This window comes from Choloepus didactylus, chromosome 18 (assembly GCF_015220235.1).
Source record: "Choloepus didactylus isolate mChoDid1 chromosome 18, mChoDid1.pri, whole genome shotgun sequence".
NCBI lineage: Eukaryota > Metazoa > Chordata > Mammalia > Pilosa > Megalonychidae > Choloepus > Choloepus didactylus.
Window position 1 is genome coordinate 7,083,043 of NC_051324.1, and position 22,012 is coordinate 7,105,054.

General features: G+C 42.6%; 1 protein-coding gene across 8 annotated transcripts in view; it reads right to left on the minus strand.

Annotated features, from left to right (window-relative positions):
- Positions 1 to 22,012, minus strand: part of DNAH9 (dynein axonemal heavy chain 9) — a 322,619-nt gene that overhangs the window by 227,886 nt on the left and 72,721 nt on the right. For 6 of the 8 annotated variants that reach the window (XR_005212602.1, XM_037808450.1, XM_037808449.1 and 3 more), the window contains 9 exons: positions 19,388 to 19,610; positions 18,626 to 18,792; positions 10,070 to 10,940; positions 7,496 to 7,626; positions 7,001 to 7,127; positions 5,873 to 6,025; positions 4,542 to 4,667; positions 2,531 to 2,770; positions 2,031 to 2,191 (listed from right to left, as the gene is read on the minus strand). Coding sequence is in view for 7 of the 8 variants with exons in the window: in XM_037808450.1 (XP_037664378.1) it covers positions 2,031 to 2,191; positions 2,531 to 2,770; positions 4,542 to 4,667; positions 5,873 to 6,025; positions 7,001 to 7,127; positions 7,496 to 7,626; positions 10,070 to 10,940; positions 18,626 to 18,792; positions 19,388 to 19,610 (2,199 nt within the window). In the remaining variant the exon portion in view is untranslated. Of the gene's footprint in view, positions 1 to 2,030; positions 2,192 to 2,530; positions 2,771 to 4,541; positions 4,668 to 5,872; positions 6,026 to 7,000; positions 7,128 to 7,495; positions 7,627 to 10,069; positions 10,941 to 18,177; positions 18,192 to 18,625; positions 18,793 to 19,387; positions 19,611 to 22,012 lie in introns of those variants that run through there. The other 2 variants (XM_037808448.1, XM_037808453.1) reach the window with 2 other exon arrangements.

Genomic DNA, 22,012 nt, shown 5'->3' on the forward strand with positions numbered 1-22,012 from the left:
CACAGAGGAGGGTCATGGAGGCTGGAGAGACGAAGAGTTAGGGAGGTTGTCGGGTTACAAGGTTTTGTGAAGAGTTTTGATTTTAATCAAAATGCAGTAGGGAGCCACTGGAGATCCCACAAAAAAAGAGAAATACAAGGGTAAAAGAGGAGCAGTTTAAATGGGATTCTGGGAGGAAGAGCTTTCCAGGATGGGCAGGACTATGAATTAAAGAAATGAAAGAAAAAAAAGTGAGGGGATGAACCAGGAGGTCTTATTTTATAGATAAATGTTGGGATTTTCAAATACTTTGGATATCCCATGCCCCTTTAATTCTGTGAGGATCTTGATTAACATTTTAGTATTTGTTATTTGGAAAAATAACTGAGGATTTACCATAAAAAAGGTGACATCACTTAAAGAAAATTAAGTAAAAGATGGCATAAATTCCACTCAGACATTTTTAACATTCACAATTTATGGCAATCTCTTCATTACCCTTAGGTCATTTCTCTAGGGTGAGCCAGTCATTTGAACATACTATCCTTTATGGAGAAGATAAGATTTAGAGTTTAATAGCATTATAAGGAAAGAGCACAGACTCTTGGCAAAATTAACAGATTTCTAAGCAGAATCAAAATATTACTTCTCACTTGGACCATGACCTTATTCCCTGTCCTCTCTCTTCTTTGCCCTTATTCTGCTATTAGATTAATCTTCACAAAATACGGCTTTCATTGTACTTTTCCTCCTACCAAAAAAATTTCAATAGTTTACCACTACTTACTGGACACAGAATATATTCTCCACACTCTACAGTCTGATTCCCACTTGTCTTTCCAGCCTTATGGCTTACTACCTACCCCAAGGTCAGAAGAGTCTACTCCTTCCAGAACAAAACTTGAGAGTCCCTTCTTGTCTTTGTCCACAGTATTTCAACTTCCAGGAATGCTTTTCAGTGGTGCTTTAACTTTTGGGGTTCCTAGACCACTTTATGAATGTCACTTACAATAGAAAAAGTGACACATGCCCAGATTTCTATGAAATTCCATGGACATTCTGGCAGTCATCCCCAAACCTTCTAAAATCCTACTGGAATCCTACATATCCTTTGAGACCCAGGTCGGAACCACTTCTTCCCTGAAGCTTTCCCAAGTCTTCCTCCCCCTGTGAACAGAACCCCCAAAACTCAGAGGGCTTACTGCTGAAACTTGCTTGTTAATTTGTAGCACATAGCTTTATATCCTATTTTATACTATGGCCTTGGTGCCTTTTTCCATTCTAGTGTTATTTAAATTTATATCTATTTAGGTCTCATTTCCCCTCACTAGAACTGGAGTTTAAGGGAAGGAAATGTTTTGTCATCTTTGTATTTCCAGCGACTACTTCAGGGACTGGAGTGAACTCATTCATTCATGAATGAATGATGGAGAACATGTCTCCCTAAAAAAGTGTAGGCTCCTTAAGGATATGGACTACCTTGTTTATATCTTTATATTCTCAGAGTATAAGGTACTGAATAAATGTGCAATTGAAAATCTTTTAATCAATAGGGATCATTTACTGAGCACTCATTTCGTACTATACTCTTCACAAGCATTATTGCATTTAATCATTACAAAAATCATGCAAAGAATGAATTACTACCTCTATTTCACAGATGAGGAAACCAAGATTCAGAAAGGTCAAACCAAGATTCAGAAAGAACCCAAGATTCACTTCTTGGTCAAACAGCTGGTAAGTGTTAGAGCTGGGGTTGGAACCTGGATATATGCATGCCCGCAAAGCCCACGCTCCTACCTGCCACAGAGTATCACACAGCTATTCTGCAAGAAGCCATAATTCCCTGATCTGCTATAGGGTTTGTTCCTTACTCTGAGCCTTCTTGGGAAGCTGCCGAAGAGCTCTGACCTATATCCCTTCAATTTCCTTTACACCTGCGATTTCAGGCCCTCCGCCTGCGGTTCTTTGGACAAAATGGTGATAGCTATCAGGTGGCCTGAACCAGGCAGCAGGACGGCTCTCTGTCAGTGGCTGACACCCATGCTCACCTGTCAGTCAAAGGCGTAATCACCAGGCGAGGAGTATTTCCCAAGTACTCATAGGAATATAGGAACTGGGCATCACAGATGTTGGCAAAGCAGTGTTTGGCTTCATCATCCCAGCGATGGCGTAGCTGGGACAGCCAGAGGAAGGCCTGGGCATTGTCTACCTAAGGAGAAAGTGGCAGAGGAGGTGAGTGAATCATGGTGTTAAACAGGTAAGCAGGGGGCACCGTGGCCACAGGCCACAGGGCTTCAGTTGGCTCGGTGTCTTCTGCAGCCCACTGTGACCACCACAACAGAGAAAGGGCAAGCTGCTCTGATGGCACCACTTTGGGAGAGACTTAAGAGGTGGAAGTGGCCACTCTGATCCTCTCCCAGTTCCCCGGCTGGTACCGGGCAGACCCTGGGGATGCTCATGTTTTGACAGTATATGAGCTTCTCCTAAAACCCAACATTTATGGTTTACAAAGAGGGACACCCCCGACCTGGATGTTTTTGTAACCTACTTTCTGAGCAATCATCTTGGCCACCACGTCTCGGGCATGCACATCGATGGTGCAGATGGTCATGATCTTTTGCCGGTCCCCCTTGGAGAGCTGGCCGATCAGCATGGTGATGAGGGTTTTGAGCTGGGTCACTTGCTTCTTGTAGTAGTCCTTCATGGCATTCTCATAACCTTCCTCCAGCCTGGCAAAGGCAATGCCCACCTCTGTTGTCCACCAGATCTGAGTGCAGGTCAAGGCCACCTATGGCAATAAGAGTTGCTCGGTCAGGCTGGTAGCAGGACTGTCTCCAAGCAGTCCACTCGTCACACGGCAAAGGCCCCAGATGCAGTCATGTGGATGGCCCAAGCCCCTTCCCTCACTCTTCCACTGGCCCCTCCTAAGTGGACCACATGTCTCTAAATCCTTGCAGATGTGAGGATGTCATAACGCAAGCTGGGAAAGCTGTTTCTGCCCTTGAAAAATGTATAATTTGGCTGTGAACAACCAGAGACTTACCCTGGTCAAAGCCAGGGGCTTCTAGAAATTTCTACATTGATCATTAAGTTTTTATTTCCCAGAGGCAGCATCTTTCCTGTGCCTGGGAGAAGAACAATATGTGGACTGAGTTTTCCAACAAGCCTTAGTATTTGCTCTGTCCCTCTGGAAACTTATGTGTCACTACTACCCTAGTTCAGTTAGCCATGGCTAATCATCTGAGGCACATTTTTGCGTGTCCATACTTAAGTATGATTTTATTTTCTTAAAACCTACAACCTTAAAATGATTATTCTTGAAGGTCAAGGTGAGTAGCACCAAAATTCACTGTGGTCAATACGGTTTGGGTTTTTAAGAGATTAAAAATAAAAACGTAGAAAAAGCAATTCAAATAAAGATTCTTCCGTTTACTGAGAAACTTAACATGACAAATGCATAATTTCAATAATTCATGGTGGAGAACGTAGATACATTACTCATCTGGAATATCATTTGGCTTTAGATCACTACTCTAGATGACATCTGTTACAGGAGGCAACAAATTTTCTTGCCCCCAGATTCTGATGCAGGTAAGCAAGGAATCCTGGTGGGACTTAATCCTTTTATGAAACAGAGCATCCTGTTGTCATAAAAAGTATTATTCTCTAATTTATTTGCTTTTACTTTTGAATTTACACATATTGGGTTCTATTAAAGAAGTTCCTTTTGTGTAGGTGGCTTTGTTGGGATGGCTTGATGGGAGGTGCCAATTCCACTGTTAAAACTGTACCTTTTTCCCTGTGCAGTTGTGACCATTTGTCTTCTCTTTTTCACAGCCAAGTTTCTTGAAAGAGTTATCTATACTCACTGCCAACATTTTCCCACTTTATTCTTACTCCTCAATACCCTGCAAAGCAGTCTCTTCTCTAGCATTACCCTGAAATTGCTCTCACCAAGGTGGATAGTCTTCAGTCTCTTTATTTTGCTTCAACTCTTAGAAGTGCTTGGCATTTTTGACCTCCCACCTTCTATCCACAGTTTTCTTCTGGGTTTTCCTGATTACCATTTCCTGGTTTTCCTTCTATCTGAAAAGGCACTGTTTTATCATTCCGCTTTATTGGTTGCTCCTACCTAATCAGTCTTTGATTTATTATTCTACACCCTTATCTCACTCTACACACTTTCCACTACCTGCTCCTACGGATTTAATAACCACCAAGTGTTCACAACCCTCAAATATACTAATACTGGTACTATGTAATTGTCAGGGGTAAGTAGGAGTGGTATTTGCAGCCAAAGTCATTCTTAAAAATTCTCATTATGTCTTCTTCTCTCTTATTCCCTTCCTGAGAACCCTGTAAAGGATTCAGATCTACCTTGGAATCAAGTCAGACTCTCCAGTTCTCGAAGAACGGGCTTCTGGTTTTGGCAAGCATCTCCTGACTCTGAACCACATTGGCAGTCTAACACCTGGCGGCCTCAGAGGGCTGACAGAGGACGCTAGGAAGAGAGCCTAGCGGAGGGTGGGGGCCCACAAAGGTCCTGTGTAGGCCAGTACCTGGGCTGGGTAGTCACAGAGCCACTGCTCCCTCGGCTTTTCTTCATAGGCAGTTACACCTTCTGCCATTTCATGCCTCACGGTGGCTTTCATGTGAGCGAGCACATGGTTCAACCATGTTTCCACCTGAAAGAAGAACTCTGGATTAGACACGGGGTACCTAAGAAGCTTGAATAACACCACACCTTTTCTTCCATTCTGCCTGAAGCAAAAGGAGCCCAGGAACGGTATGCAACCCCAAATGGCTGCAAGAAGGCACGGGGTGACTGTGTAAGTGAGGACAGTGGTGAGTGAGAACTGGATTTAACTAACAGCAGACTGGTGTGCCCATCTGGGACAGTCAGGTCAGGGGGACGCTGCCACTGGGGGTTCATACAAGCAAATCTAAACCTGGGATGAGCTGGGTGTGAATGAGCCAATGGAATCTCACGACCTTCTCGTGCACACTGAGCATGGGGAGGTAAGATAGGGCTACATTTCCCAACTAAATGCTTTATAGGTCTAAAAAGAGAAAATTCATTCTGAGTCAAACCCAAGGGCCTCCCTCATATAGCAGAGAACTTCTGATTCTTTTCTGATACTAGAATTGCTTTCCAAGATACTTGTGGATTAAAGTGGAACCTGGTAAGAGAGTTTTTCTCTAGGTGTTGTTTCCTTAGACTCAATTAGAACCCCCAGGCACAATGCTTTTTTGGATCATTTATGATAATGAACAAAGAAGGGCTTGCACTTTAGATGCTGCAGAAAGGGAAAGAGGTGTAGGATGAGAACAGCCTCATGATCTATTCCTTGAATTGGACACAGGAGGTCTTGAGGTAGTAGTTCTTGGAGAAGGGTGGTAGTTGGCTCTCCAAGGGGAAGGGCTCTGGAAGGAAATGGCTCTGAGATGTATTTGTTCAGAGAAGGGACATCACAGGGAAGCAGTTGATTTCAAAGGACATTTTCTTCCTGGGAAGATGCCAGTGTTCCAGATTCCTCTGTGGTCTGCTTCAGGGATTGTAATGATAAAGACTCCCGGTGCTGCTAATCAGTTTTAAATGCTTTACCTGTTGACTCAGATAGTCGTTTATGTGCATTTTATTCCTCTATGCACAGGTCTCTGGGTAAGGAAGAGATATGAATGCTGACATGTGTCCTTCGCAGACAGAGGAAAGCATGCAAAACAATACACTGCACTAGAGACTGCTGTGAAATTGGCTCATGTCAAGGGACTGGCAGGCCCAGGGCAGGGACAGCAGTTCTAGCCTCGGTTACAAAGATCATCCCCAAGGTTGACGCTGACCATATCTGAACACATATAAGAGCAGGGAGGGAAAAGGACCTTATGTTACCTGCCCACTGCAGTTGCAAGGCTCACTGAAGGCCACATACTCTTCCTCTTTGCTGTACATGCCAAGACTTATCTTGGTTGGCTCCTCACTGACATCTAACTGGAACTGCATCTTGGCCATGTTGTCAAAGAGTTTGGACAGGTGGCGTTGGACCTATGAAGGAAGCCATGCCAAAGGATCCTGGAAAAGTGTCTAGGAATACTTATTAGTTATTGTTTAGATTCCTACACCATGTGACAATCATTGTAAAAGATATAGTGATGGATACAAAGCACTTAGAAAAAAGTTTGTGGGAATGATGGTGATGCAAGGACAAGAAACTATCAAATCTGAAAGAAGCGGCCAAAGGAATATAGAACTAGTGGGAACCATGCTCTAGGTGCCCCCTGCAAGACATATTCAAGTCCTAACCCCTGGACCTGTGGGTGTGAATCCACTTGTAAATTGGGCCTTTGAAGATGTTTTTAGTTAAAGTGAGGCCAAACTGAGTGAGGATGGGCCTTAATCCAACATGGGTGAAGTCCTTCCTTATAAGCAAAGGAAATTTGGATGCAGCCAGTTAGGAGAGGCTAGAGGAAGAGAGATCACCATGTGATGGAGGGAGAGATGCAGCTACAAGCCAGGGAGCACAAGGACTGCTGGCAAGCTCTCACCAGAACACAGCAGACTCTGGGAGAAAGCTTGGCCCGGAGATCCCTTGATTTTGGACGACTAGCCTCCCAACTGTGGGATTCTGCATATATGCTCTTTCCACTAAAACCACTCTAATGGCCAGTGATCTGAAGGAGTCCAGAGAATACAACTTTGAATCTTATCTTCACAGAGCATTTTAGCTTTCCCTTTAGACCACTATTTCCCAGATCCCTCTTCCTATCAGAGTCAAAGGCATTCTCTGTAAAGGCTTAGCCCCTTCCACCCTTGCCTTCCGGAAGCTTCTCCAAACAGTACCCAGTGGAGGGCTGGAGGCATCCTGGGCAGCAGGAATGGTGGGAATGAAGAATGGTCTGGGGCTGGGGATGCAAAGCCCACACACACTGGTGAGAGAGGCATAAAGGGGAACTGAGACTCTCTTCTGCTGGGAGCTCCTCAGTCCTTCCAGATCTTTTTCTAAGTGCTCCCCTTGCTTACCTGCAGCGGAGCTGTGCCATTGGAAAGGATGTCTAACAGATCTGAAGAGGAGAGAAAGTAAAACCTAGGGAAAGCCAGCCTCTTGGTATCTAGGTATTCCGCCAGGGCCTTCTCACACAGGCACAATCTGAGGGTGCAAAAACAGAATTTCCTAATTAAGGTTGCACCCAACGGAGAATTTTGTTAGTAAGTATTCCTAAACCCATGGGCATGCATACATTACCTAAATATATGCACTATATGAAATATATGCAGAAAACCAGCACAATGAATCAGTTATGGATATTTGCAAACATACACATTGATACATTTACATCAACATAAACACCTCAAAATAGTATCCCATATACCCAACCCACAGGCAAACAAAGGGACACAGACAGGCACACATACTCACTCACTCACGCTGGTAAATAAATAAGGATTTCAGAGATAGAAGGAGAAAAAGAAAATATTGCCCCTTCGGTTACAAAGGGACAGCAAGCAGACCATTACCTGCTCTGAATATCTTCCAGTTTTTCATAAAGACCTGATTTGTTGGTGGCTTCCACTACATTTGGAGTTTTCTGAGCATCATAAGCTAGCTCTTTAAAATCAGTGTCAATGCCTTCAAATCTTTTAGAATCCTAGAGATTTAAAATGTGAAAAAATTTAAATACCACTCCCTTCAGTTACAAGACATTCCCCAGATGCAGCCAGTGGCAAAGCAGTCAGAGCAGAAACTGGTTCCCAGGTTTTCCAATGCAGAGATTAGACCCAAAGCTTGAAATAGCAGCTCTCAAACTCTTTGGTTACAGAACCCCTTTGCAGTTTGTAAAACTACTGAGGAGTCTAAAGAGCTTCTGTTTGTGTAGGTAATATCATTATCTATCAGTATTTTCTATATTGGGAGGTTAAAATTGAAAAAGTTTAAAAATATTTACTTGCTAGTTCATTTAACAACTAACAACAACAAACCCATACTGTGTTAACATATTTTCATCTATAGTAACTCTATGTTCCAAAACAAAGTGATTTAGTGAGAAAAGTGGCGTTGTTTCACATTTTTTTGCACATCCCTTTAATGTCTGACATTAGAAAGCCAGATTCTCCTATCTGCTTCTGCATTTAATCTGTTTTGATATCACACGTCAGGTAGCTTCTGGAAAACTCCACTGTATGATCATGAAAGAATGAGAGTGAAAAGGCCAGTAACATTTTATTATTATTATTATTATTAAAATAGTTTTGACCTTGTGGATACCCTGAAAAGGTCTCAAGGACCCTCAGGAGTCCCCAGGCCACATTTTGAGAACCTCTGGCATAAAACACATGTGGATCCAATGTTCTTTCTGGGCCCATGCAAAAATGTATATAAGCAAAGTAGTTTTTTCCTTAGCAAATGTACTACTATGATGTCAAACTTAGATGTCATTGTTTCCCCCAAAGACACACACCCTCATGGTTTGTGGGGATGATTAAGTTAGAGAATACTATGCAAAGGCTGGTACCTGGTAAGAGCTTGTCGTATTGTTATTATGTTAGTGCTTACTATTTCTGCTGTTTTAATTAACTATCTGAAATAGGAAATAGGAACCATTATTAGTCTTGATTTACATTTGAGGAAACCAAGGCACAGAGAGGTTGGGTAACTTGCCCAAGGTGTGCTACAGCTGCAAGTATGTTGGAGGCTGGCTGGCCCCAGTCTGTGCTCCTAAGCTCTGTGACACACCACCTCTCTACCCAGAAGATTTACAGAAAGGGCAGGGCAAAGTAATTTAGGACTCCTCAAAGCAAGGTTCTGCTCCAATTAAAAATTAAAAAGTATCAAGGTTATAGAAGTATAGGAAATATCTGACAAAAATGTTCAAATGAGAAGAGCAGAATGGAAAATTGTAATTACACCGTGAGAGCAATTATGTAAAAATATTTATATCTGAACAAAAGTTGGGAAATATTCATAATGAATGAAAATAGTTACTAGCTGGGGTGTAGGGTTATGACTAATTTTACTGTGTTTCAAAGTTGCCTCTATTATCATATTGCTAATACAAAGAAAATAAATGCATTTAAATATTTTACACATAAACTTATGGCACTGTTTAGAAGTTAATGATACTAATTATTGTTTTAAACTGAAAACTCTCAAACAGCTCCTTTAAAGTTCCTACAGAAGTCTCCACCTACATCCATATGCCCTTCTGATTAACCTGCTCTTTTTCAGTCACTACATTGGAGATAAAATGCTGGCTTATTCAATTTGGTTTAATTACATTTGCTGTAACAGAATTGCATTCTGTTCTCTTCTATTGCAAATATACAACCTTTAATCTACATTATTGCATTAAGTATACTTTTGAGGGGTGAGCAGGAAAAGTGTAATGTTTTGGTGGCATGAGCTTCAAGTTCTAAACAAGGCCTGGGCAACATATAACATTTTGGAATCAAACTTATTTGTAAGCTAAGAACTTGCTGTACTGAAGGAATACAGAGGGAGTCTGCAAAATATTTTAAAAAATGAATTAGAGTCCACTGAGTGAGGAGTCAGTTAATGGCACATTAATTAGGACAAATTAGAAGGGGCAATCAACTACAGGGAAGATATTATTGAGAAGAATACATATTTTAGAGAAATTCATTGTTTAGTATTTAGCTGAAGACTAGTATTCAGTGTGCTTGCATAGGCCAGACATGTCCAGAACAGAAGCTTGCAGCTGAGAAGGAGCTTGAATTTGCCTGGAAACAACGCTCACTTTCAACTGATACCTGCATTTTAATCATCTGCAGGGCATACCAAGAACAGCTCATCTCAACTGCAGTAGCTAATATTTTCCATCTCTTGTTCTCGTGTACACATATTTTTTATAAACTACGTTCTCCATTCTTTTTTCTACTCATCTAGGGACACACTGACCAGTGTGTGTTTCCCTTCAGTGGCTTGTGATGTCAACATTCAGTGGAGATACCAGTGAGTGAAGCCAAGGCAGGGAGGCAGAGAAGACGTAAAGAGCCTAGAGAATGCAGGAACTGGGTGATCTTCCCTTGACCCGCATAAGAGAACAGAAAGAGCAAGATTTCCTTAGCAGTTACCTGGGGTAGCTGCGCCCGGATATCCTCAGATCCAATGAATATACTTTCCAGATGAGACCACGTGCGCTGCACCTCAAACCAGATTGAGATGACAGCGTCCGCAGTGGAGAGCCTTTTCTGCCAGCCTGACACTTCCTCTAGGAAGAAAGCGATGTACTTGGACATCATCAGGTTCTGAAGTTGGACTTGGTTATCCTCCAGGACCTCAATGAGGTCCTCATCGGACCGCAGCAGGGGAACATGGGTGCGCGTGTGGGGCTCATACTGGAATTCCATGCTGGCCCAGGTGGTCTGCAGCTCCTTTAAGGTCTTCTCCATGCCCATCTCTTTCACAGCTTTGTCCACAATGCCCCGGACCTCGTCCTCAAAGTGGTGCAGTTGGAGCTGCAGGAGGTGTGCCAGGGTGGTGTCACCATCCATGGTGAAGCTCACGCCGGTGGCCTGCATCAGCTGCTTCCAGTGCCGTGGCCGGATGGCGGGATTCTGCAGCTCAGCCACGGCCCTCAGGGAGGTCAGGGTATTCAACACAGTGTTTTCCAGGCCTATGAATGCATCCCAGGCCCTGATCTCCTTGTCGAGATTCCGGATTTGCCTGGCAAACCGTTTGCACTCCAAGTCCATCGCCTCCACGTTGATATCCATCCACTTGGTGGTCTCCCAGGCATGAATACTGGAGGTGACCATTCCCACAGTGTCCCAGAGTTCCTTCAGCTGACCGGCCTCCTTCCTGCACTGCCTCAGTTGCTTATAGTCAGGAACGTTGACCTCAAACAAGCCTGCAGACTCAGAAATGGAGGCCATGGTGGATTCCATCTGCTGGATCTCGATGTGCTTGGCATCCAGCGTTTGATAAGGGTCAGTGCTATCAAACCTAGAAAACAAGATGTGTTCCTCTTGTAAGTACAGAGCACAGGGGCACGTTTCCTGGAATCACCAAGGTAACACCAGCTTACATTTTTAAATCCTTAGTATTCCAACAAAGAGCAGGGACTTTCACCAAAGTCTCTAATTCTAGGAAGAAAAGATGTTCAGGGTGGGTGGGGGTAGGGTGAGCATAATGGGTTAGAGGACGGACAATTCAAGAGGAACATCATGCTTGGACCTTTCCTGAGAAGGTAATACAAATACTCCTCCAACTCCCCATTCAGGTGAAGAGGGGAAAACCCTTTGTTCAAGCTCCATTTAGATTCTCCCCTTCATTTGGCTACTGGCTTCCAGAAGATCACTTGACACAAAAGGGCATCATTGTTACTGTAGACTCTAAAGCTGAAAGTCTTCCCAGGAAACAATATATAGTAGGCAGTCTTTGCTTGGGAGAGCTGGTGCTCTCTGGCATTGCTTCTTCCAGAGCAGTGGTTCTCAGCCTTATGTTACATTTTAGAGTCACCTGGAAGCTTTAAGTAACCTTATGCTCAGGCCACTCCTTAGACTGAATAAATCAGAATTTTGGGGGGTGGGATCCAGGCAACAGCATTTTCAAAGCTCCCCAGGTGATTTCAATGTGCAGCCAAGGTTAGGAATCACTGCTAAGGCCACTGAAGACCATGTGCAAAGCCCTCACCAAACCTCCATCCAGTTGCTTTCCATCAATATTCGCCTCAAGTTGGGCTCCGCATCTTCTTAAGTCCCTCCTCCAAGGCAACCCCTTTCTCTCACATGCCATCAACCTTCACCCTTCTCTGGCCTGCTCCTTTCTGAATTTGGGGCAGCCTCCTGATCTGGACCTGACTTTTATAAGCATTATGTCTAGCTTTATGGTTTTAGTTAGCATTTCCTCATCCGCTCCTCTCCAATGTTTATAGCATGCATCCATGTGGACAATGCCACCAACCCTCCTCGGTGTTAGACTACTTTATGCCACTGCTCCTCAAGATGTGCATTCTGGCTCAGCCTTCCTCCTAACATAAAAATCCTACATGTAGAGGCATCCAGATGGTAAGTCAGGAACACCCATAAACCAAGTGTTCAAGGACCCTCTCATTTTCCACCCCTTTCCCACCACCAGGTTCAGGTATTCTTGTCTCCCTGGAGGAGAAGCTGGGAGGGCTGGCTTAAGGGAAATAGCACGATCCTCCAAATTCAGAATAGGGCCTCATGGGGCTCAGCATCAAGGGGGAAGTTGGGAGGAAATGGGTGACTAGAGTATTGGCCGTTTCCTCCCATCCATTGTCTGTCTGCGTGTCTACCTGTATGTGCATATAAACTCCTTTTCTTGAACTGTCCCTTCTCAGCTGTCTTTAGAAATATTTGACTTGACAGATGGAAAGTTTTCCTAATTAAAGTCATTTACCTGAATTGCTTACCATTTAAGACTAATTATCATGCAACACAATAACAGTTACGCATACCATTAAATTAGTGTCATTAACTTTGATGCTTGTCATGTTTGATTCAAACACTAAATGATATTCCTGCTTGTTCCATCCAAATAGTTTTTGGCTCATGCACTATGGTTGTAGACTCACATCTTAAGGAAATCAGTTGTTTGTCTTCACTGTTCTTCAGCTCCCAAAGTTTGGAGCTCTTTGGAGTTGAAAAGGGCCCTTTGTCTATACAAGCAAGGTTTCTCCCCTATGAGAAGCAGTGGAAAAAGCACTGGAGGGGAAGAAATGGAACATTTCCACTTGCAAGCGGTCCATCAAGAAAGACTGCTAAGCATGAATGCTCCTTCTGCTTAGTCTTCATTTCCAAAGACTAACTGTTTGCACCTGTAGGTTCTAGTTTTTATCTCAACTGGAATGAACTTAAGAGAGAGAATCTGGCCTCTTGGTGTCAGTATAGATCTGTAAAATTCAGGCAAATTCTGAAAGTCTATATTCGGTTTAATTTATTAATGGACTATAATTATTAGGTAAGACATGAGCTATTAGAATATTTGGAGTATACACAGAAGATAATAAATGATCTTGCTAACCCGTTCTTTCATCAGAATATATGAACATCCTTAAATCAATGTTGGTTCCTCAAATATTTGTAAGAGGTGATCATTCATCAAACTTATTCCAAATTTCATCTACCCTGTGGCATAATTTGTGTTTACAGCTTAAATTTGTGGACAGTCATCTCCTGACTGAGCACACATAAAAGTTAATTTGGCCTAAGTAGTAAAAGGAAGCTGTAGATCTGAGAGCAGGTAACCCTCTTAACATTTAAAAACTCTACTGCAAATATTCATAGACCTGATTAATGTGCCTAATAAACTTGAAGTAGCTCTTCAAACCCTGGGGGAACAATACTGTATTATAAGAACAAGAAAGCAATAGGAAGGAAAAGGGTGTACCAATTCTTTGAAACTGAAATAATATGAAAGTATTTTAATCTAAAGGAGAAATGCCTGGTAAGTCTGGATGAATAAGACTATAATTAAGAGAAATGGAAATATGGTGCTCATGTGTGTAATCTTGGAAAAATTATTGATTCATGCCTGACTCATATGTGATGGGGGGAGAGGGGAGGGAGAGAGAGAGAGGGAGAGAGGTAGAGGGAGGGAGGGAGGGAGAGAGGGAGAGAGAGGGAGAGAGAGAGAGAGAGAGAGAGAGAGAGAGAGAGAGAGAGGAATTAGTATCTTAAATTGATTCCCTAGAAGCTAGTCGTTGGTAAATGTTAACCTCAATATCATACCTGCCTATACAGTAAGTGATGGACACCTCCACTTGATGACCCACAGATATCATCAGGTGTCAACTCAACACATCCAGCCCTAACTCATGAGCCCCCACAAACCTAGCCATTCCCATCTTGTGACCCCCATCTCAGTTAACAGTTGAACTTTACCACCTTCCCACCTACTGTCCAAACTAGAAGATGGGGAGTTATCCTAGACTCTCCTCCCCCCTCATCTCCCATATTCCTTTGGTCCCACTGATTCTCCCTCCTAAACCTCTGTCAAACCCATTTTCCTTTCTCCATTCTCCCTGCCATCACTTCAGTTCAGGCCTCCCCACCTCCCACTTGGGCTGCTGTAATGGCTCCCCCGCTGGGCACCTAGCTTTGAGTCTGTCTTGCTCCATTCAATTCTCACAGTCATGAGAAAGGGACATTTATATTGAGTTAGTCTCATGCTTAGACTGCTCAGTGGTTGATCACAGTCCTTGTGAACAGATATAAACAAAAGGACTTTCAAAACCTGGCCACATGGATGTCTCCATTCTCATCTCCTGCTTCCTGCATCCCCACCAAACACACATGCAGTTCTTCAGCTGCTCCCTACATTTTCATCCTTCTGTGCCTTTGTCTGAAATAGCCTCACTTCCTGCTCCTTTTTTCTAAGCAGTTAACTCTCTCTTGCCCATTGGCTCAAGCACCACCTCCGACAGACGGTGTAATCTGCCTCCCCGGTGGGGGTGAGAGATAGCACCCAAAGCACATGTCTTAAAATTCATTTTTGAAATGATCCCTGCAGCTATAAATTCCTGATGTCAGGTAATGTGCATCATCTCTTAATCCTACAACTTACATCATTTTTTGCTCACTTTACTTTTGAGACCACAAGCTCATTTACTCTATGGAAGCCTAAATCATATGAATGGACAAGGCCAGCTGGAAGAACAGGGTCAAGCTGAACTAGTGATATGTCGTACGATATTGGTATGTCCCTGTGAGGTTTAGTGACTAATTCTGTTTTTTTTTTTTTTTTTTTCTGGCTATTAAAGGGATAATAGACACTGTGCACTTTGGGTGATTTGGAAAGCCCTGCCTGCTTTCTCCAGTTACCATGCATGACAGCACCCAGTGGAAGGGTGTCTCTCAGCAGTTCACAGAATCTGGTTGTCATCTGCAGACACGAATGATCTCCATTGAGGCTGGAGCTTACAGGGATTGGTGGCTTTGGCTAAGAAACCCTGGGATTATCTTGGCCTTGATGTAGGAAAGAGGATTATATGTCATGGCATTGTCTCTCAAGGTCAGGAAGACTGTGCTCAAGGTCAGGAGAACCAAATAAGGGAATGCTGCCACAAGTTTGGAGCATTCCTTTCATTCATGGGGGAGAATCAGTTACCCATTTTAGGAGTTGCAGAAAGTCCTTGAATGTGAGTAAGGTGATTTAGTCAATTATTGTGAAGTGTGAGAGTTCAGCTAGGAGTATGCTGACACAGCTTAGAATTAAGCACTGAAGGATGAAGTAAAACTTGCCTTGGACATGAAGAAAGAACCTCAACCCAAACGACCTGGCTTCACCCAGCACCTGTCAGACCACAAGGGCCTAATGAGACTCACTTTCTTATTCCTCCTCAAAGGCAAGACCATGGAGAGCTGAGCTCAACGTGTGTAAATGTTCTAATCTAATCAGAACAGAAACTTACATTCGCCGAAGAGTGTACAAGGGTCTGCAATTTAGAAATTCTTAGGTGATCTAAAAGTGAAGGAACTGGTATTAATCTCACTTGCCACACACAGCACCTAAAAATTTTAATCACACCCACATACTAACACATACCAAAGTAAGAAAAAAACAAAACACACAAATTGATGTCCACTAAGATTCCCTTCAGGAATAAATCCACGATTCTGCTCCATTCCTGATAGTTTTCTTGACAAGAGGATAAATAAACCAAAATTGCAGTGCTGTTTGGTTTTCCACACTGCTGTGAACAGTTCCTTTCATTTTCTTGCAAAGATTCATCTGCATGTCAAAATAACAGATGTGACTTTGGAAAAGCCAGTTAAGAGCTGCAGTATCCGCACTGCCAGCAGATACAAGTGCTAAGACAGAAAAACTAATGCAGCTATCAAAGAAAAACAAAACCACCAGCTGATCAATACACATCCACAATGAGACTATGAAGGAAAGACACCAGATCTCCGACGTATGAAAGCGCACCAACAAACGAGTGTTGTTTCCTTTTGAGCAATCTCAGAAGTCTGTTTGTGAAGATATTTCTTCAAACATCTTTGGAATTCCTCTTTTGAAGTTTTCTTATGAGATAGCTGATGCAGAGATGAGTGCATTATTTTTAGGACTGCTGCCTTGGTGTGGCTGTTGTTCATGCTAAGTGACATTATCAGGCTGATAACCCGTCTTCCTCCCTCACCAATCTTTGCTCCCAGGGAGCAGTGTCCAATTTCAAATATTCAACTGCATGCCCAAAGGGGAGTCAACAGAATATGACTCAGACTCAAAGATCCTCAGAAAGAGTTCCACCAGTGTTTTGAGCAACGGATGTTTCTTTGGAACAAGGGCAGAGCTCCTAAGACCATTACTCTAAAGGATACAGACTCATTTTTCTGTATGTGTCCTGGCATGATTGCTTAAAAGGAAACCCCTTACTTCCTTTTAGGGCAGTACTTCTTGATCTTGGCTGCAAGTTGGAATCACCTGGGGAGATTTACAAAATACTCACGCCCAGGTCTTACTCCCCAGAAAGTCTGATTTAGTTAGTCTGTGGGACAGACCAGCCATTGGGAGGTTTAAAAGCTGCCCAGGTGATTCTAATGTGCAGCTGAAGTAGCAGAGTTCTGCTTTAAAGTGATATGTTCTAAATATCTTCTGCAGCTTCTACACCTGTCCTTCCCTGTATCTTCATATGCTCATCTTGTTCTCTCCAGAACCATGTGTAACACTTAGAGGACAGTAGCTGTTTAAGAAATGTTTGATGAATGAATAATACTGGGCCTTGACTGTACTCCAGGTCAACCACCCCAGTGTGCTGGGACTGAGGACCTGCACAGGACATGAAACTTTCAGTGCTAAAATCAAGACTGTCCCCGGCAAACTGGGACAGCTGGTCACCCCAGTCCCATGTGCTATGCTAAACACATTGAAGGATTATCTCCTTAATCCTAACAACAACCCTACGGGGTGGATACTATTATCATCTCCATATTACAGAAGAGGAAACGGAAGAACAGAAGTATCAAGTAAGTTTCCGTAACATAAGAAATAAGTTGTAGACCTGAGATTAGACTCTAGACAGTCTGAATCCAGAGCCCATGTACCTAATCATTATCCTATATTTCCTTCCAGGAAAGCTGTGGGTTTTTCTGTGCGGTTTGTTTGTTGCTTTAATGTGTATCTCCCATTGTACTATTTGGGTAAGTAATCCCTGGAAACGAAAAGGTTCCTTGCTCCTTGCACAGGGCTGTTCTCCAGTGTGAACATTTCCAAGTCTCAGGACAAAAGCTGAGCCTGGGGAAGGAGAAAGCAAAGTGTGAAGCTGGAGAGAGGGGCGAGTACCCCCTGCCACAGGAGCCTCAGTACACACAGGTGTGTGTGTTCTTTGCTCCAGGTGTTCCGGGAGCCCAGCACAGCCTGACCATGCAGAACTGGCTTGTCCTCCTGGCTGGAGCCCCCGATGCTGAGTAGGGGACGAGGAGCAGACCCCCCATAGACTTCTCCACCAAAGGAGGAAGCCTCCAAGAAAGGTACCCAAGTATGTGTGCAGTGTGGGCACGTGTGAGTAGCACTGCCCATCGTGCAATTGTTTTCTTTATGTAAATATGCACAATCACAAGTAGAGGAGGTGTCTGAACATTACTAAACACACAGAGAACAGCCTGAAGTCAGCCCTTCACCTCAGATCCTGTAGGTGACCAAAATGCCTTCCAACATTATTTCAATATTTTGGTAAAATTTTATCAGCCCTTTTTTTTAAAAAAAAAACAAAAACTAAAGAACAGAAGTGTGCCAGAGAACTTAGAATGCTAAAAGTCTAGTTAAAACCTAGTAGTTCATTTTATCACATAAAGTCCCATTATAAACCTGGAGACACAAGAGGATTCCAGACCTTTTTTTTTTTTTTTTTTTTTTAATGAGCTTGCACTATGGAAAATGGTTTGGTGGTTCCTCAAACAGTTAAACATAGAAATATCATATGCTCCAGCAATTCCACTTCTAGCTATGTACCCCAAAGAACTGAAAACAGGAACTTGAACACTTGTACACTGATATGTTCATAGCAGCGTTATTCACAAAAGGTGGAAGCAGCCCAAGTGTCCACTGAGAGATGACCAGATAAGCAAAATGTGTTTATATATATAATGGAATATTTTTCAGCTGTAAAAAGGAATGGAGTTCTGATTTATGTGACAACATGGAAGAACCCTGAAATCATTCTGTTGACTGAAATAAGGAAGACACAAAAGGACAAATATTGTATGATTCCACTTACATGAAATATCTAGAAGAAGCAAACTCATAGAGACAGAAAGTACGTCAGAGGTCACCAAGGGCTGGGGGGAGGAGAAGAACGGAGAGTTACTGCTTAATGGGTATAGTTTCTCTTTGGGGTGACAAAGTTTGGTAATGGATTGTGGTGATGGCTACCCAAATTGTGAATATAACTAATACCACTGAGCTGTACACTTAAAAATGGTTCAGATGGGAAATTTTGTGTTATATATTTATTACCACAATGAAATAAGAAAGGCAGGGTGCTCCTGTAACCTTTGGCCATCCCCTAAGGACCACAGGACTCTGCCCACCACCATCTTCCAACCAACCGACCATGATTGGAGGCAAGACTGGTGTCTACTTTTCATCTGCCGAAGGAATATCAAAACTCAGCAGAAAGGTCTTCAGTGGCTCAAGGATTGCAATGCGAAAAGGAGAGGAGGTACCTGAAGGGAGCTTCTCTGCAGAATCGCTCCCAGAATCGCTGCTGTTCCCCATCAAAGGCCGTGCACCGCTGGCGGAGCAGGGTCACTTCGTTCGCCTGCAGCGGGGCCACCTGCTGCCTCACGGTGATGGCCGTCTTCTTGATGTTGTTCCATTTCTCGGGCAGCTCCTGCAGAGGAGACCACCATGTGGTCAGACTCACATTACGCTCCCATCTCCCCGCAGTTCTGAAGTGGGACAGTGCCTGGGTGTCTCTGTCTAGGCTACAAGGTTGTACTGTGATGTGGGGTTGTCATTTGCTCATTCTCTGTAACCGCCCCACTTCTTTTCTCCCTGGTTACTTGCTCTCCCAACTATCACCTACATCAGACTGAACACTATCCTTTTGCCCTTAACCTCTATTCCAGTGGCCCTGGCCCTTTTCCATATTCTTCAAGAGTGTCCACTCTCTTTTATGCCCCACATTTTCTCCTAGACCATCTTAACATCTCCCAGATCTGCTTTTATTTTTCTCCAAATCAAAAAGTTGATTCATCCATAATTCTCTCAAATCTCTCCAGCATTACATTCTCTTGTAGTTATTTAGTTTCCAAAAAGTGCTAGATATTACACATACAGTACACACACAGTTCTGAAACATGGACTTTGGTCATCACCCACCAAGTTATCTGTTTTTCATTTACTTCAACCCATCCCACCCCACCCTGAAATCCTTAAACTTTCCCTCTATTTCCTTTGTAAGAAAACATAAACTTCCCACTGACCTCCAGCTGCTTAAACACTGTTTCTGGCAATTCTTGCTCATAGGCCTTCAGCAACTCAAGGGTTTGCTTTAAGGGCTCAAACATCTCATCCGTGCTGCTCTGACGTTCTTTAAGAGCCAGAAGGTGTCCCATTATCTCAACCAATCCTTTGAAATCTCCTTTTTCGACTTTCTTGAGCAAGCCACCTTCACTGTTTTTTATAAAAACTTCAAGGTCAGCCAAGCTAAACAAAACAGAACATGAGCTCTCTTTCCACTCCTCAAAAGGCAGCTTTATTTATTTCCTCAACAATAACAGGTATTATTACAGAAAACTTACCATGTGCCAAGCACTTTGCTTAGCACTCTGCACAGACTATACCTGATGCTAAGGAAGCGACCCTCTTCAGACGTGCCAAGGTCACGAAAGACGGACTAAGGAGTTGTTCCACAAAGAAAGAGACTAAGGAGACATGATACATAAATGCAGTATATGATTCTGAATTGGATCTTGGACCAGAAAGGGGCATTAATGGGACCACTGGTGAAATTTAAATAAGATTTTTAGATTAAATAATAGTTTTGTTTCAATGTTAACATCTTGGTTTTGATAATTATACCATGGTCGAGCAACATTCTAACATTTGGGAAAACTGTGTGAAAGGTAGAAGGAAACTCTGTGTCATTTTTGCAAGTTGTTTTGTAAGTCTAAAATTATTTCAATATGAAAATTAAAAAAAATAAAATAAAAATAAGAAAAATATGGCCTTTAAAGACACACATGTTCTTGGGTTTGATTTTGACACTTACTAAACATGTGACTGTGGCCAAGTCATTTAACATCTTTGAGCCTCAATTTCCTCACCTACAAGACTGGAACAATAACTTCTGTCTCACTGGTTATTGTGAGGGTTAAATGTGATTCATCTTTTAAACATGAAATTTTATTGAGCATTTATTATGAGCCCCCAAACTTGCAGGACCTGAGGGTGGAATGATAAATAAGATGAACAAAGATTCTGCCCTTACAAAGTTTTATGTTCTAGTGGAAAAAATAAATAGCAAATGAACTAAATCTATTGTATAATTTCACATAATAATAAATGTTATAAAATAAATAATGATAAGGAGATAAGAGGGGAAGGACAGACCTAGTTTCTATGGTATCTGAGCAGAATCCTAAACAATGTGGAGGAGTAAATCACAGAAATAAATGGGGGAAGAACATTCCAAGTGGAGAGAACAACAAGAGCAAAGACTGTAAGGCTGGATCAAGTTGTTTGAAGAAAAAGTCAGGGTGGTAGAAGTATAATAGAAGAGGTCAGAGAATTAACAAGAAGCCAGATAATGTAGGGTTTTTTTGGCCATGGTAAAAAGGCCGGATTTTATTCTAAGTGTGAGAATTCTGGGTGAGAGAATGGCATGATTTAATATCCATTTTTGTAAATATTTGTAGCTGGAAGAAAACAGATTGTAGCAGGAGATAGTATTGATGGTGATGGTGATGGTGGCAGAGGTGGTGGACAGACAAGAACGGGACCCAGGAGGGCGGTTAGGGGGTATTATACTTTTCCAGATGACAGTAGATATTAGCTTTGACCTGGTCCTGGGCCTGGTATTCAAGATAATTTTTGCATGAACAGCCAATAGGAATCACTGATTGGCTGGGTGAGAAGTGTGAGGGAAAAACAGAAATCACAATGGATCCTGGCAACTGGTTAAATGGTGATGCCATTTAAAGATTGAAGAAGAGCTGGGGAAGGCTGTCTTTTTTTGGGTGGAGAGAGGAGTAGGTTTTAAGCATGTTAGGTTTGAGTTATCTCATTGACACTAGACACCTCAGGTATATTTATTATGGAATTGAATGTGAGCCTGAAGTTTCTGAGAGATATTGGGGCTGAAAATATAAATTTGGTAGTTATCAGCACACACATGTTTTTAAAGCCTTTGACTGGATATTGCCTGGAAAGTGAGTATAGATAGAGAAGGAAGTCCAGGATTGAGGTTTCAGGAATCCTAGCACTTGGAGACTTAGAAGAGATGAGTCCAACAGAGATCAAGAAGGCACAGTCAGTGTCATTGAAGGAAAATAAGAAAAGTGAAGTTTCCTGAAAGCCAAATGAAGAAACTCTTTGGGAAGGAGGGAGTGATCAGCTGAGAGGTACAAGTAAGATGAAGGCTGATAATCACCACTGTATTTGATCATACGGAAATCACTGCTGATCAGAATGATTCACTGCCAAGCACGATTTCAGTGTGGTGGTAAAATAAAAGCCTTACTGGAGAATAATTAGAGAATGGTGACTCGGGTTTCTAACTGTATGGTGTACATGATAACATGAATGACCCTTCTGACAAAACAACTAAAATACCTAACAAATAATAAACAAACAAACAAAAAACATTTAAAATGCATCACTCAGGTGGCATGAAATTAAGGTATCTTCAGAGGCTGAAAATGTAGTGAAAGCAAAATCTCTGGGTGATTAGCAAGATCCAATGTTGGCTTTCACATGATAGTTTAAAAAAGTACAATACCCATAACTGCCCTCCTGGCTCCCGTTCTTGTCTGTCCACCACCTCTGCCACCAGCATCATCACCAACAATGCTATCTCCTGCTACAATCTGTTGTCTTCCAGCTACAAA